We start from the raw sequence: 16,840 nt of genomic DNA, 5'->3' as shown, positions 1-16,840 counted from the left end.
ACCTATCACCATGTCAAGAAGCATTTCAAGTGGCGTGGCCTGAAGAAGGACGTGGAGGAGTTTGTGCATCAATGCGCCATCTGTCAACATGCCAAGCACGAGCACACCAAACAGGCTAGCCTCCTCGCGCCCCTGCCCATTCCTTCTGCGCCATGGGAGGACCTGACAATGGATTTTATCGAGGGCTTGCCGGCGTCCGAGAGCTGCAACTCCATCATGGTGGTCGTCGACCGCTTCACCAAGTTTGCGCACTTCGTGCCACTCCGCCACCCCTTCACCGCCGCGACAGTCGCCCGCGCGTTCTGGGACAACATTGTGAAGCTGCACGGCATCCCTTCGTCCATCGTCTCCGACCGCGACAAGATCTTCACCAGCAACCTCTGGCGCGAGCTGCTTGAGAGCGCGGGCACCAAGCTACTGTACTCAACAGCGTACCACCCGCAGACCGATGGCCAGAGCGAGCGGGTGAACCAGTGCCTGGAGATGTACCTGCGCTACGCCGTCCACGACTCCCCCAACAAGTGGCGCCGCAGGCTTCCGATGGCTGAGTTCTGGTACAACTCGACCTTCCATTCATCGCTCAAGTGCACACCCTTCAAGGCCCTGTACGGCAGAGAAGCCAATTTGGGCGCCATGGCAACCTAGGCGGATGAGGCACCAGCCGACGACGACCTGGACTGGGCAGCACATATGGATGCCATCCGTGCCCAGCTGGCGCGCGCCCAGCACCGCTTCAAGAAGCAGGCGGACAAGCACCGCGTCGAGCGCTCCTTCCAAGTGGGCGAACAAGTCCTGCTGAAACTGCAGCCCTATGTGCAACGCTCCGTGGTCTCACGCCCATGCGCCAAGCTTGCCTACAAGTTCTTCGGCCCCTACACCGTGCTGGAGAAGATTGGACCTCTGGCTTACAAGATGGATTTGCCACCGGACAGCCGCGTGCACCCGGTCTTCCACGTCTCCCAGCTTAATCCATTCACGCTGGATTACTCGCTGGTGTTCGCCGAGCTTCCCCGAGTCCAAGACCTGTCTGCTTCGACGACAGAGCCCATCAAAATTCTGGAGAGGCGCATGATGAAGCATGGAGACGCGCCCGTGGTGCAGCTCAAGATCCAGTGGTCGTCATCATCTTCGGATTTGTCCACCTGGGAGGACTACGAAGTGCTACGCCGGCGATTTCCCACAGCTACCATCTAGGAGGGGGATGCCTCGTCTTAAGGAGGGGAGAATGTCACACATAACCAGCTGTTAGTGTGCCTAAGAGCTGGCTGGTGGGCCCAGCCAGCTGGCCGGCCAAGTGGAGGCGTGGGTGACGATAAAGGGTGGCCGCATGTGGCCGTATGAAGCATGCGTGTGTAAATCACTTCTATATCTAAACTTCCCTCAGCAATCCCAACCCCTTCTCCAAGCTCATCCCCTTTCCTCACCTGCTCCCTCTCACCCTCTCTGGATCGCTGATCACCTCTTGGATCAGGGGCATTACAGCCACCCGAATCGACGCCACGCCGCTCCCTGCCCACGCCGGAAGAGAAAATACTCTCAATGACAGTGTCAGGACTGAACCAGGTGTCGATAGTTTCAGTTAACTGTAGCAGATCAAGGAAAACGCTTCAGAAGAAACGGACGGCTAAGATGACTCCTCACTGTTACCGCTCGTCGCTAGCCGTTAGATTGAATTGTGTCTTTACCGTTAGCTGTTACTGTTCCGTTTCACCCCGTTGCCGGGAGCTATCGCCTATAAAGACAGCCGGGCTGTGGCTGGCTGGAGGCATCGTGCTGTTGCTGAGAATTGCCTAGATGGCTAAGTAAACCCATATATTAATACATACATTCGAGATCTGGGCGGAACTCTCCCCTCCAAATCTCTAGATCGCATCCCGATTTCTAGCTAGTTCCTAACAAATTGGTATCATGAGCAGTCGTTCCTCGGCGGAAGTGAGTGAAATTGGGGAAATTTTTTCTCTCTAGCCAGATCCCACCCGATTTCCCACCCTAGTTCTTCTGATCGGCGATCATTCGGGTACAGATCAGTCGAGCAGGAGCGGTTGGTCGGGCACATCGCCTGATCAGTAAAATCCTGTGTCTGAGCACTGATCCGTGTACCTTGGAGGCGTGGATCATGGCGACGACAGGATCTGAAGTTGAGCGAGGGTTGCTGGGCATCTAGTGGTAAAATTCCTAAGAACCACTTCAGATCAAGGAGATGGGGCGCACAAAGGCAATTGACGAGGCAGATCTTCAAGAGATGTTGTCTCTGCGCGAGGATTTGGGAGTTTTACAGAAAGATCAAGCTCAGATGCAGGCAGATATGGCGAAATTGCATGATGATGTCCACTCTATCAGTTCCAAACGGGGCGAAATATCAGTGCAAGTGGGGAATGTTGAGCAAGTTGTGTTGGACCTAGGCAAACAACTCTCCACAATTAATGCAGTGCTGCAAACATTGGTGAAGAACCAAGTACAAAGAGAGGCTACTGATCTACCTTCCAGCTCACAGCAAGTTCCTAAATCACCAGCAGGACATCAGGAGCAAATGCAGAACCAACTACTCAGAACAGAACAACTCACGAAGCATCTAGAAGCAGAAAAAGAGAAAACTAGACAACTGGAAGAGTTGCAGATACAAAACTTACCTCCTATCAGAACAAGTAAACCAGCAGTACCTCCTGGATTTAATCAGCAGGGCAGAACAGAGCAAGCAAGTCCATTGGGAACACCTCTGATAGCTAGGCACAATGCTTATACTCCTGCATTTCAACAACATTATCAGCAAAACAGAGATAGACAGTTATGGCAGGGCTATGCAAAAACTTATGAACATGACATGCAGTGCCAGTTCATGAGATCTCTGACAAAAGGGCCTAAAATGGATTTTCCTAGATTTGAAGGTGAAGATCCAGTTGGATGGATTAGGCAGTGTAACAAATACTTCCAAATGTCTGGAGCACCAGAAGAATATAAGGTTTCTTTGGAACAATTATACATTATAGGGGAAGCAGATGTGTGGTTGAGGAGATCAGGACTGTTAAAAAAGAAAGTATCATGGAAGGAATTCTGCACTGAAATCACTAAGAGGTTCTCTGCACAGGGTTCTTATGACTTAACTGAAAAATTCAATTCAGTTAAACAGTTGAATAGCAATGTATCTAAATACACAAAGCTCTTTGAAGATCTCATGGATGAAGTTCAGGAAGAAAATCCAGAACTGGGAGAATCTTGGTTTGTCAGATGCTATGTCAATGGATTGAGAGATGGCATAAAATTCCAGATCAGACCCCTGAGACCTCAAACACTTACTGATGCATATTGGTTAGCTAAAGATGTGGAGCCCTGCTATCCACCAGTATCAACAGTTCCCAAAAGAAATACTGTTCCTTATAGCAATTACTACCAGAAATCACATGGCAGTTCTCCTCTTAAACAGAACACTACTCCCTCTACTCAGCAACAACCACCTATCAGGCAAGCTGAAATTCCTGTTAACAACACACAGAAAATCAGGAAAGTAGGAGAGTGTTGGAGGTGTGGTGACAAGTGGGTGCATGGTCATAAGTGTAAATTAGTGCCAACTGTTCATGCCATGCAGCAGGAAACAGAGGAGCAAACAACTTATGATATGGAAGAGCAACAGTTTGAGGAGCAAATGGAACTAGTATCTGAAGGAGATCAAGCTATGTTTATATCTGCCTTTGCTATGGGACAACAGTTAGCTGTACCAACACCAACAGTAATAATACATATCAATGGAAAAAGGGCAGTAGCTTTACTTGACTCTGGCAGTACTACTTCTTTCCTTAATCAGGATTTTGCAGTTAAAGCTAACTGCAACATGTTACCTGTAAAGCCCAGAAACATTTCAGTAGCTGGAGGGGGCATATTAGTATCTGATGCAGTAGTTCACAACTGTAAATTTCAGATAGCTAAACTGACATTGTCTCACAACTTCAGGGTAATACCTCTACCCAGCCATGATGTTATCCTTGGATATGATTGGTTCACTGATGTAAGTCCAGTATCATTTGACAAACCTGCACAGCAATTTGGATTCACTCATGGAGGGAAACAAACTGTATCTATAGCCATATTCTCAAGTGCTGCTAATCTGAAAGAAGTGCCACCTAAGAGAGTGGACAAACTGATGGAAAAAGGACCTGAAGTATTTCTTTGTCAGATCAATAATATATTGATGGATGCCCCTCCAGATTTCAAAACCCCTCCTCAAATACAAAAGTTACTACTGGAATATGCAAATCTCTTTGAAGAGCCAAAAACACTGCCACCACAGAGAGTTCTGGACCACAAAATTCCTCTAGTAGCTGGGGCTACTCCACCTCAGGTCAGACCTTACAGGGTTCCTCAGCACCAAAAGAAGGAAATGGAAAAGCAAATCAAAAAGCTGCTAGCTGCACACATGATAAAACACAGTCAATGCCCTTTTGCAGCTCCTGTCCTCCTAGTAAAGAAAAAGGATGGACCTATGAGGTTATGTACAGACTACAGAAAGCTCAATGCTCTCACCATTAAAAATAAATTTCCTATACCAGTTATAGAAGATTTGTTAGATGAACTCTAAGGAGCAAAATACTTCACAAGATTGGACTTAAGGTCTGGGTACCATCAGATCAGGATGTCTCCTGAAGATATACCAAAAACTGCTTTTAGAACATTTCTAGGGCATTTTGAATATCTTGTTATGCCATTTGGACTTTCAAATGCTCCTGGTACATTTCAGGAATTAATGAACACCATATTTTCCCCTTACTTGAGGAAGTTTGTATTGGTTTTCTTCGATGACATATTAATATTCAGCAAATCTCTCAATGAACACTTGGAACATATCAAACTAGTAATGGAATTGCTCAGAGAAAATCAGCTATATGCAACGATGTCCAAGTGTGTATTTGCAGTACAGCAAGTGGAGTATTTGGGTCATGTTATCTCTGAGAAAGGGGTAGCAACAGACCCCCAGAAAATTTCAGCTATAGCAGAATGGCCAACTCCTGAAAACATAACTAAACTGAGAAGTTTTTTGGGTCTGGCTAGATATTACAGAAGATTTATTAAAGGTTATGGTATAATATGCAGACCCCTTCATGACTTGTTAAAAAAGGGCAACTTCTCCTGGCAACCTGAGCATAATACGGCTTTCCAACAACTAAAACAAGCTCTCACATCTGCTCCTGTGTTGGCTCTACCAGATTTCACACAATCTTTTATGTTGGAAACTGATGCTTGTGGGAAAGGTATTGGAGCTGTGTTAATGCAGCAGGGAAGACCTATATCTTATTACAGTTCTTCTCTCTGCCCTAGAAATGTTGCTCTGTCTACTTATGAAAAAGAGGCCTTGGCCATTCTGGAAGCTCTCAAGAGGTGGAGGCACTATCTCTTGGGCAAAGAGCTAATTATCAAAACAGACCAGCAGTCACTAAAGTTTATAACTGACCAGAAAATTACTGAAGGAGTACAACATAAGTTGATGATGAAGCTATTGGAATTTAATTTCACCATCCAATATAAAAAAGGGATTCAGAACAAAGTAGCTGATGCATTGTCAAGACTGCTCCCTAAATGCATGGCCATCTCTGCTGCTACTCCTATATGGGCAGAAGAACTAGTTGACAGTTATCACAAAGACCCAGGAAGTCTTCAGTTGTTGGAGAAATTGCTACTGAAGAAAGACAACTCAGTATCAGATTATTCCCTTACAGCTGGCATTATAAGATATAAGGGAAAAAATTTGGTGGGCAATATCCCTGAGTTAAGAAACAAACTACTACTTGCACTGCATAGTTCTCCTGTGGGGGGTCATTCTGAAAGAAGAGCAACTTACCACAGAGTTAAAAGCATTTTCTACTGGCCTGGATTGAAATCAACAGTAGAGGCTTTCATTGCCGCCTGTCCCATCTGCCAAAGAGCAAAACATGAAAACTGCTTGCAACCTGGACTACCGGAGCCACTCCCTGTAGCTGACATGGCATGGCAACATATATCAATGGACTTTATTAAAGGACTGCCTAGTTCTCAGGGAAAAGATGTGATCATGGTAATAATGGACAGATTTACTAAATATGCACATTTCATCCCACTTTCTCACCCATATACAGTACTCAGTGTGGCTCAAGCTTTTGTGGATAACATAATTAGACTGCATGGCCCTCCTAAAATGATCATATCTGATAGAGACAGAATTTTTACTAGTCAACTCTGGAGAGATATTTTTGCAGCCCTTAAAGTAGAACTAAGGTACAGCATAGCATATCATCCACAAACTGATGGTCAGACCGAGAGAGTAAATCAGTGCCTGGAAACTTACTTAAGATGCACGACAACTTCAGCTCCTAAGAAATGGCTTTCATGGTTATCTCTAGCTGAATTCTGGTAGAACACTACTTACCACACAACAATCAAGATGTCCCCCTTCCAGGCTTTATATGGTTTTCCTCCACCACTCATTTCAGAGTTGGCCATTCCTGGTCCTGATGATCCAAAAGCACAAGATTTTCTGTCTGCCAAACAACAAATTTTGCAACAACTGAAAGAGAACTTGTTGTTGGCTCAGAACAGGATGAAGAAATTTGCAGACACCAAGAGAAGTGAAAGAATTTTTTCAAGTTGGAGATCATGTTTACCTCAAAATGGCACCCTATAGACTAGCTGCATTTGGATTCAGGGGAGCACTGAAGTTACAAAACAAGTTCTATGGGCCTTTTCTGGTGACACAAAAAGTGGGCAATTCTGCATACAGATTACAGTTACCAGATAAAGTGCAAATACACCCTGTTTTTCATGTCAGCCAGCTGAAGAAGCACATAGGGGACAAATCCATCCCAAGCCCTAACCTACCATTGGTGAATGCGGACGGTACAATGAAAATGGGGCCAGTCGAAGTACTTCAAGTTCATCAGGTTCAGAGACACAACGTGCCAGTGGTGCAATGGCTGATTCGATGGGTTAACTTGCCACCTGAAGATGCAACATGGGAGAACGCGGATTTCATCAAGTACACGTACCCCGAGTTCTTCAGTACCACTACACGAGCATGGCAGCGAGAAGCAACATCGTCGTGAGGCCACGTCGAAACTCAAGAAGGGGGCAATGTCAGGACTGAACCAGGTGTCGATAGTTTCAGTTAACTGTAGCAGATCAAGGAAAACGTTTTAGAAGAAACGGCCGGCTAAGATGACTCCTCACTGTTACCGCTCGTCGCTAGCCGTTAGATTGAATTGTGTCTTTACCGTTAGCTGTTACTGTTCCGTTTCACCCCGTTGCCAGGCTATGGCTGGCTGGAGGCATCGTGCTGTTGCTGAGAATTGCCTAAATGGCTAAGTAAATCCATATATTAATACATACATTCGAGATCTGGGCGGAATTCCGCAATCTCTCCCCTCCAAATCTCTAGATCGCATCCTGATTGCTAGCTAGTTCCTGACAGACAGGTGGGTCCAACACGGTAGATGATTTATGCATAATAACGTGTGTGCCGAATCCGATTTTTGCCATCACGCGTGTCAGGCTCCATAATCGTTACCGATCCGAGTCTGATTTCGCCATCACGCGTCCCAGGCTCCATAAATTCCAGCGATCCGAACCTAATGGCGATTTCAGCGGCCGAGATTTTGCAGCATCCGCTAGAGGAGTAGGTCCAGAGGATTCGAGGTGAGCGATTCTCACTTCCGCCCGCGTCCGGTCTGTCGGCTCGGTCGCCGCACTTCTCCGCGGAGGGGGGAGGGAGATTGACAGTTTTTTTCTTCTCTTTTTTTGTTTGGGACCCTATGAAAAACTAAAGTTCGCGTCTTGGCAGCAGATCTGCCTTGCCCGATCCTTGGGGGAGATCATGGCCGTGATAAAGGTGCGAGTGAGCAAACTCCGCAAGGCAAAGAGTGTTGAGGACAGCAGGCACAAGAGGGCCAATGGCGAGGCACCAGTTGAGCCTCAGCAGGTACCGCATACTATACCTCTGTTCCAAAATAATTCAAGTTCTGGGTTTGTTCTAAGTCAAAACTTGTTTAAGTTTGACCAAGTCTATAGAAAAATATATTAACATCTATAACACCAAATTAGTCTCATGAGATTATTTATTTATGAAATATATTTTTTGTACCATGTGTATTTGGTGGTTTAGATCTTACCACATTTGTGTACAGTGTTGGTCAAACTTAAACAAGTTTGACTCTTTCTTTTTGAACTTGGTTAATTTGAAATATGGCACTGCCAACTTGGCATAATAAAAAATGTGACTACAGAAAACAACCTACAAAAAATGCCATTACAAAGCTATAAGCGAAGTTAGCAGTGATGTACTCATGTTCCCAGATTTTTGACACCCATATGCCTAGCTTGTTGTCATCTTGTTTTTCGAAATTACACAAGTAGCCTTAAGCTCTTAACCATGGACTTCTCTGGAGGCAACTACATTAACCATTTTCTTGATTCAGTTGAATTTTTCCACCCATATGCCTAGCATATTACCATATTTTCCTTTTCTTAACTAGTTCCCAGATTTTGTGTTCGTTTTCTGCTGGTCTACTTAAGCCCAATTTTGCGAAGCTAACATATCTAATTTTTGTGCAGAGGGAAGTTTGTGCATTCTGCGACGATGGTGGTGATTTAATCTGGTAGGTTTATCTACAATCAAGTTTCAGCGGCTTCATCTTTAATGAATGTCCAGTTGTGATCGCGAATTCACTTTCTTTCCTCGAGAATCGTTCTCCACTGAAACTTTGACCCACTCTATAGAGCAATTTAGTTTCTTGACACATAACACGGGCATTGGTTGTGTAACGTTGTAGTTAATTAGTGTTCTTTAAGCAACAGATTCCATGTTTCTTCAACCAAACTAATGAAACTAGGAATGCTGTACTTTTCTACTCGGATAGCTGACATTCACATGATAGTTGTTTCCAAATAGATAGCACGTTCACTATGTCCAGAAATTGTTCTGTGATTCAGCCCCACCAATATTGTGATAGGCATCATGTTTGAAATGAAATATATGGATCTTCTTCAATATTGTCATCAATGTGTTTGTAACGCAACACTGAGTTATGGTTTCCAGTGTTATAGATGCAAGTTTGTTGAATTTCCTGTTGCTTTGAACGAACCGCATTCCTTGCTTTATGTCAATTTTCCTTCTTACATTATGTTTTTTTAGCTGTGATGGTGGATGTCTGAGATCCTTCCACCCAACCAAAGGACATGGTGAAAGATCAATGTGCACAACCCTTGGGCTAAATGAAGCAAAGTGGCAAAAGCATAAAGCACTAGCGGTATATGATATATTTTAGTCGTTTTTCATTTTGCACTTCTATTTATGTATAGGAGTTGACATTTTGCTTCATATTTTGAATGGTAATTCAGGAAAAGGGGTTATATTTGTGCGAGAACTGCAAGCATAAGCAGCATCAATGTTTTGCTTGTGGATTATTGGGGTCTTCAAACTTAACAGCAGGTCCTGAGGTATGCAGAACAGATACATTTCATTATCTTTCATCGATACTTTCTGTCTTTGTTTATGTCAGAAGAGATGAAGAAATGAAATTAAGTATATTGCTCAAAAGTTATAAGAAATAGGAAGCATTTCAAGATGCCTTTTTCATTATAGTATTTTCTAAGATGTTAGAAAGTAGTGCAACACCAATGTGTTGCTGTGAATTAATAAAAAACTATATACTGCATGTATAGAAATTTTGACGATCGTGCCAAATCAAACATATACATATCCCCTCGCATCCAAACCATCGGTGTCAAATCTATCACCCGGTGTATTCAAAGCTGGATGGACTGCCACCACAAATTGACATCGAGCACACCAACGCCGCACTCGATGATGATGTGCTTATTTGCTTACCTGTCAGGAAAGGTGTTGTTGAGCTCGGTCTTATACCTTCTTATCTTATCCGCCAGCTTGTATTGGGATATGCGCGTATGTCAGGACCATGTCAGAGCTTTGCAGTGAAATTAAATCTTAGAAGGCGTTTGACTTTGTGTGCTGCACATCTATACGAGTAATAATTACTCCCTCCATTTTTATTTACTCTGCGTATTAGCATTGTCTCAAGTCAAACTTTGTAAACTTTGACCAAATTTATACGAAAAATATTAACATCCACAATACCAAATCAATACCATTAGAATCATCATTGGATATATTTTCGCATCATATATATTTTTTACTGTGAAAGTTTATATTGTTTTCTATAAATTTGGTCAAACTTTGTAAAGTTTTACTTAGGTCAAAGCTAATATGCGAAGTAAATAAAAATGGAGGGAGTATAATGCTTGTGTGTTCTCATCTTATAAAATACTTAATTTTCTTACCCATTTCTTGATGGCTTTTCAGGTATTCCAATGTAAGGAGCAAAAGTGTGGGCACTTTTACCACCCGGGATGTGTTGCTAAAATACTCTACCCTGATAACAAAGCCAAGGCCACATGTTTTGAGCATTGTGTTGCTGGTGGACTGGAATTCAGTTGTCCCGTGCATAAATGTAAGCGGTGTAAGGAAGCAGAGAACAAGCATGACAAGGAAATGCAATTCGCAGTATGCAGGCGCTGTCCTACTGTATATCACCGGAAGTGCTTGCCAAGGTTTGCCTTTGCATTGCCATCCTCAACCCGGTCTCTTTTATGTAATGTCCCATTGCAGAAAATAAGAATTTCTGGTCGTCACCTTTACTTGTTTTCCAGGGATATTTCCTTGGTAGAGGACGAGGAAGAGGCTACTCCACAAAGGGCATGGGATGGCATTCTACCTGATCAAATTTTAATCTACTGCAGGTCTGTTGATTCTCCTACTTTGATCAGCCACATAATTTCTCCTGTTTTCCATTTGTCTTGGTTTCTGGTACCCTCTGTGAATTTCTGTAAATGTTTTCAGGAAGCATGAGATTCAAGAAGAGCTGGGAACTCCCAAGAGGGACCATATTGTCTTTCCAGATGCGAGAAATCCTGATGCAGCAGAAAGGCATAGAGGTGCACCTCACGGGCACGATATACCCGACGAAGACGAGCTACTCGACCGCCTAGCGTCCTGCAATCCATCTCAGTCCCCTCAGCCGGCAGAAACTGGCCGCGGTAGGGTGAAGCCCATCGATTCATTTGCGCCGAAGCACTTGTTCCTGCGTCCACAGCCAGGCTCCTGCGGTTGGCTTGATGACTGATGATCCATTCCTTGTCTCCCACCTTGCCGTGTAGAGAAACCATCGGTTACAGGCTCCCTCTTATACATTTCATGTCATCTCGAGAAGAAAAAAAGAAAATGTTATGTAGCCCTTTGTTAAGTTTAATACGTATGTCATTTCCACTATTTGGTTGGCTAGACACACTATAACATGACAATTCGCCAAATAAACATTACGTTTACCAGAATATATCCTGAGGTTCTGCCTCTGTTTTTTCTGATTTGAAAAGGAAAAAGAATAACCATGACGGGAACTTTTATTGAACTATTTCTACGGCGAAAACTTGTTGCAAGAACGTTGCTTCTAAGTACTTGGCATTTGTTTTTGTTTTTACCACAGATGGCATTTGTGTTGAATGGAAGTTAAGATTCTTCCATCAAGATTTTTTTGGGGGGACCTAGGACATTCTCTGCATTCGTAGCGGGAATTTTCAAATCAAGCAAGCTATATTGTAATACGTCCTCAAACAAATATAAGATGTTTTACAGAGGGAGTAGTATATTAGGACCACCGTACTTCTATAGGAACAAGTAAATACATGAATCCAACTCAAAAAATAAAGGGTAAATACATGAATGAAACTTGTAAGCTATCACAATGTGATTGGTTAAACCGAGGTTAAGTGAGCACATCTCGTTGAGGTTAGTATATTAGCCTTCTGGGTAACTTTTAAGGAGAAGAAAAAGGAACATTGGCACTCATACCATACCAAGTAGAATGCCTTTGGGTTTTTCTCAAAGGATGGGGATGAACACATGAATTTCCGACCTGATCAGACAGACAGACAGCCTACAAGGAGCTAGCTAAGAAGTATACCCAACATGAAAACCTGAAACCTTCCTTGGACATGAGAGCACAGAGATACTCAATTACACACAGTGATCATTTTTGGAGGGCAGGAGACATCGTTTGCTTGAGGAGTTAATTCTGCATTCATGTCTGGAACATCCTTCATATTATCGTCACCTTCCTTGAGAAAACCGAGCGCCGCCAGGCCTGTGCCATGCCTGGTGCTGCAGTCGTCGATGTCGGGACATCCTTCGAACAGGTACCCGATGTTGCTCTCAAAGGTGGCATCGTTTACGTTGAAGTACTCGCTCAGATTCATCGAGTTGCTGTTGTTGGGCCCAAAGAAGTTCTCCAATTCATAGCAAGGGCTCCACAGGTTCTCCTCGACGCCGCTGTCAAACACAAGGGGGGGACCCATGTCTCCGGTGTTGTCTGTGTCATCCACTGCAATGGGCTCGTTGACGCTACCTGGTTTCTGCGCTTCACCTGAGTTGAGCTCTTGGACTGCATTGTCACTTTGGTGATCATGTTGAAGCTCCTCTTGCAATGCTGGCACCACCTGTGGCCCCTGCTCCAGTTGTGTCAGTAACTGTGGCTGGTCCAGGTAGCGGCTAATGTCGAAGTTGGTTACGGCGTTGGCGCCTCGGTATTCGATGGCCGCAAGATCATAGGCCCTGGCTGCTTCCTCTTGGGTATCTGCAGGAAGAAAGTAGATGCACTATGGTGAGCTAAATCACAGAATTTACCAACTTGTGTCAAATTGGCTCCATTGTTCTCCCAAAGGACAAGAGTTGTTTGGTGGTATCAGTGAATGAGCGCAAGCATCAGATATCTAGAGTAGAAGATGCTGAATTTCACACCCTAGTTGCCTGAAAGACGACAGTGGATGTGGATGGGATGCTTGCTACTTTCACATGTGCTGGTCACTAGAGTTGATTGCGGTGTTTTGCTACTGCAGTAATTAACTAGAGAACTCTTGTGGCAACCTGCCCTTTAGTGGCGATCTTCTCGCCCTTTGGGGATTTTTTTTTCTTTTTTATCTCTGCTGTTAGTGTGGTGAATCATATCATTTGTGCGGTGATTTGGATCCTGAATCTTGATCTGGTCTGTTTTTTGACAGAGAGGAGGGCATGCCCCATGCACGTGAGGCGACCACTCACTGCTGAGTCAGAGAGGCAAGTGAAAAGAAGACAGGGAGAGATTGAAGATCCCTATGCACCAGCCGGTGGCATTACCACTCCCACCACGTGCTGCTCACATGCCCGCAGTATTTACTGGTAATTAGCGGTGCAGGCATTGCGTATGATCTGATCCAACGCTCTGTCTGTGTGCTTAATGTTATTCTTAGGGCAAGTTGAGCAATCCCCTTGGGATTGCACACAGGATGGTATCTTGGTCTGTCTCTCTCATGGTCCTGAATCTTGACCCTGCCACTGCCCCTTTTTTCTTCCTTTCTTTCTTTTTCAGATACATAGAAAATAAAAAGAAAGTAGAAATAAAGCGAGAACAACTAGTAATTAACATGCTAGTAGTAAAGATTATGGTAGCAGCATCAGGGTAAGGCCGGGTGTGGTGCATTGAAGGGAGGGAAACAACAAGTGCATGCCATTGAATATATGTGGGTGTTAGGTTTGATCATAAAATTCTGGTAAAAGTTAGGTGGGCAGCTGCTCTGCTCTTGCGGAATGTTAAGCAGGACGATTCTACAACGAACAATGGTAGCCTTTCAATGCCGATTAATTAAAACTGTTTTCTTGCTCAAAGGAGTAGGAGGAGGAGCTCACCAAAGGTTCCCAGGTATAGGTACTTGTTCCCCAGCACCCGCCCAATTCGCGCCTCCCACCGCCCATTGTGGTGGTGCCTGCACCCAAAATGATAAACATTTACATATATTCAGACACAACAAATCCAACTGTTTCTCTCTGAAATTTCAGCAAAATTAGTTCCCGTGTTTTGTCAAAATTAGTCACGAGAAAAAAGTTGGATGCATATTGTTGAGCCGTTTCTGTGAATTCCAGTCGAATTTCCAAACCGGCGGCCTGCTGTCGGCCAGGTTGGACTTTTTTCGACACACGAAGCTGACGGGAGAAAGAGGTAGGTAGGTGAGCCATCTGTGGCCACTCTAGATGACATGGCTGGCTGGGGTATGACGTTGCACTTTCTGCCTGCCAGCTGACGCATGCCACTGACTCCACGGTGCAGATGGATCCTAGCTGCCTACGTACCCCTATTTTGTCAGTCGACCAGAAAGGTCCCTCCTCCCGAGTCAGCACCATCCCTGTATCCCACGTAGCATACACTTGGCACTTGCATGCCACGTGTCTCTTCATGAATTTTGCATGCCTCGCAATAGTGTTACCCAAACGGAGCTGCTAATTAATGCAGTAATAGTGTAGTACCTGGCGACGCCCCTGTACTTGGAGACCCCCCTTGAGAAGCCGCTGCTCCGGCGGCGGAGGGCGGCGAGGTACTCCTCCCGTGACACCCCCTCCATCTCCGACCTCTCTTTCGCGTACTCATCCACCTGCAGCATGCGTCCGTCCATGAATTAATATAATTTCTCATGGTAAGTAACTATGTTTATTTTGTTGAGAAAAACAACAAACAGTTGTTATACAACCAGCACATTCAAGGCCGTCTTTTTATGCGTGTTGCTCATCTAGTAGTAGTGCTACTAAAACACAAGCGACATGGGCTGTCAAGACGTTACTACTCTCTCTGCTGTCACCACCATAACTCTCGAGTCAATGGTGGTGTTTGCCAAGACACACCCTGGCTCCTGCTTGTACCAAACAGGAACTGACGCAGCAACTTGGATATATATGTACACATTCATATCAATGCATTACTTTTTCTATTTCCAAGAGGAGAACAACGTACAGTGAAATTCAGTGTGGTTTCAGGGCCCCAATATTTGAGAGCTGCAAGATCGTACGCACGAGCAGCTGCCTCCTCTGTATCATAAGCCCCTGCAGAATTGACAACCAAATCGTCAACAAGCAGATTATAAGTATTTTGATTCTAAAGGAAAATTGAAGAAAAAAAATGACAAGTGACATGAATCTGCCAAAAACAGGTAGGCTGGATGTGTGTCTACAAATATGCTTGTGGGACTTACCCAGATAGACTATTGAGCCAACACAGCATCAAAGCAGAAGTAGATCGCAGTCACATGCAGATCACCAGACAAGGACCCCCACAAAAGATAACAGAAAACAAAGAGATAAAAAAGTATAATCAGAATGTCAGCCTTAATAAATTCGTTTCGCTTTACGGAAGAAAAAAATATGCTTTGTGCTAATATCAGAGATGGGAATATCAGGATCCAGAGCAGCCTCGGTCACAAGGACCTTGCAGTTTTTTATTCAGTATTAGGTACCATCCTCGTATTGCATCTCTATTTTTCCTTTGATGCTTACAAAAACAATTCTATAAATCTGAAACATTAATGCGATTTAAATCTGAAAATCAGAAGAAGTGAAGGAAAAAAATCTACCTTGCCTCCCTTTCTTCTTGTTCTGGATGGAAGTGAAGCAGTTCTTGTCCCAGAGGTGTGCCTCGAATCTGCCCGTCCACCTGTGCCTGGGTACATATTGACATGGATGCAGCTGATCAATATAAGCACTTGCCTTTCAAGGAGATAAAAAAGTAAGGAAAAACTGATTGACCGGATTAAATGAGCAGGCAGCAGTAATGCAGATTGCAGATCAACCAGCCCTCCTACTTCCTAACAACTAACAGCAGTTGACCGAATTATTCAAATGGAGCACGGCAAGAAAATCCGATGGCCGAATTCAAGAACTCCACCGGGATCATGCTTAACAGGCTCTCCGAGAGATCAGGAAGGAAAAAAGGGTGCAGACTTTTGACATGCAAGCCAAGGTTGGGGACCAACCAATTGTGCGACTCCTAATTAATCAGCGGCAATGCGCAATTGACTGGTTACTTTGCGGGCAGAGATCGAAATCAATCCACGGAATACAGGCATGATCCATACCTTGTGACCCCTCTGTAGATGGAGCTCCTCTTCCCTGCCGCGGCGGCGCCATTGGCGGAGGCGTCAGACTCCTTGCTGCTCCTGCTCGCGTCTTTCTTGGCCCGCTTGGGCGCTGCCTTGGCCTTGGCGCTCCCGGCCTTCTGCGTCCGCGCCCGCTTGCGGGGAATGGCGATCGAGGACGAGTCGGAGGAGGAAGGAGACGACGGCGACGGCGACAGCGAGCATGCCGGCGAAGAAGAAGGAGATGGCTGAGGAGGAGGAGGAGGAGGGGATCTCTTCATGATCTCTGTGCTGTGTCAATGGTGGTGGGCCGAGCGAGAGTGGGGAGTCAAGGTGGAAGAAAGAAAGTAGGCAGGGGTTTTATAGAGGGAGAAGGCTGTGCGGCCTGGTACTCTGCTCGAGGGTTTTATTTTATTTCTTAATTGTTTTCATTAAGCGCCAGCAGGCATTAGTTTCTCATGACACCTTGCTTGTTGTAATGTTGCACATAAGGGCTCATTTGCTTTAAAGCAGAAAAAACATGCACCGATGACAGCTAGCCATGGTTAAAAGGCAGGGGGGCAGAGCATCTCTAGCCGTTCCTCCAATTTTTCATTTCTCAAACAACTTCAAAACCTTTTTTTTTAGGGAACAACTCGAAAACCTTGGCCCTTTAGATTTTGATGAGTTAATTTTGTTGCATCTTACTCTTCCCTCAGTTAACTCCCACTAAACCCCGGGTCCCGCATGGAAGCATGTCTCTTTCCCTCTCCTTTATTCTCCAAACCGACATCCCCGTGACCGAATCCAACAGAGATACATCCTGCCCCTTTGCCTCTGTCGGCTTGCGCGTCAAGGTATTCACCGAGCGGGGCTCGTTTGGCGTCTACCGCGTCAG

The 16,840-nt window shown here is 44.8% G+C and overlaps 2 protein-coding genes across 3 annotated transcripts; one reads left to right on the top strand and one right to left on the bottom strand.

Annotated features, from left to right (window-relative positions):
- The first annotated feature begins 7,419 nt into the window (after positions 1–7,419).
- LOC125508645 (protein ENHANCED DOWNY MILDEW 2-like) lies at positions 7,420–11,366 on the top strand. 2 transcript variants are annotated; one of them, XM_048673404.1, is made up of 8 exons: positions 7,420–7,653; positions 7,799–7,936; positions 8,569–8,612; positions 9,149–9,263; positions 9,355–9,453; positions 10,337–10,584; positions 10,684–10,773; positions 10,874–11,366. In XM_048673404.1, the coding sequence occupies exons 2-8, from the start codon at positions 7,832–7,834 to the stop codon at positions 11,154–11,156; spliced, it is 984 nt and encodes a 327-aa protein (XP_048529361.1). In that variant the 5' UTR covers positions 7,420–7,653; positions 7,799–7,831; the 3' UTR covers positions 11,157–11,366. The 2 variants fall into 2 exon arrangements, with proteins under 2 accessions (XP_048529361.1, XP_048529360.1); XM_048673403.1 differs by having other exon boundaries at positions 7,421–7,653; positions 7,802–7,936.
- A 429-nt stretch (positions 11,367–11,795) lies between these two features.
- Positions 11,796–16,310, bottom strand: LOC125508644 (AP2-like ethylene-responsive transcription factor At1g79700). Its single transcript, XM_048673402.1, has 7 exons — positions 15,964–16,310; positions 15,463–15,548; positions 15,085–15,093; positions 14,847–14,935; positions 14,366–14,490; positions 13,751–13,827; positions 11,796–12,662 (listed from the first exon to the last, which is right to left on the bottom strand). The coding sequence occupies exons 1-7, from the start codon at positions 16,242–16,244 to the stop codon at positions 12,043–12,045; spliced, it is 1,287 nt and encodes a 428-aa protein (XP_048529359.1). The 5' UTR covers positions 16,245–16,310; the 3' UTR covers positions 11,796–12,042.
- Between the last annotated feature and the right edge of the window lie 530 nt (positions 16,311–16,840).

This window comes from Triticum urartu, chromosome 5 (genome assembly GCF_003073215.2).
Source record: "Triticum urartu cultivar G1812 chromosome 5, Tu2.1, whole genome shotgun sequence".
In the NCBI taxonomy this organism is placed as follows: Eukaryota; Viridiplantae; Streptophyta; class Magnoliopsida; order Poales; family Poaceae; genus Triticum; species Triticum urartu.
Note: the sequence above shows the minus strand (reverse complement) of the source record. Positions and strands in the feature narration are given on the sequence as shown.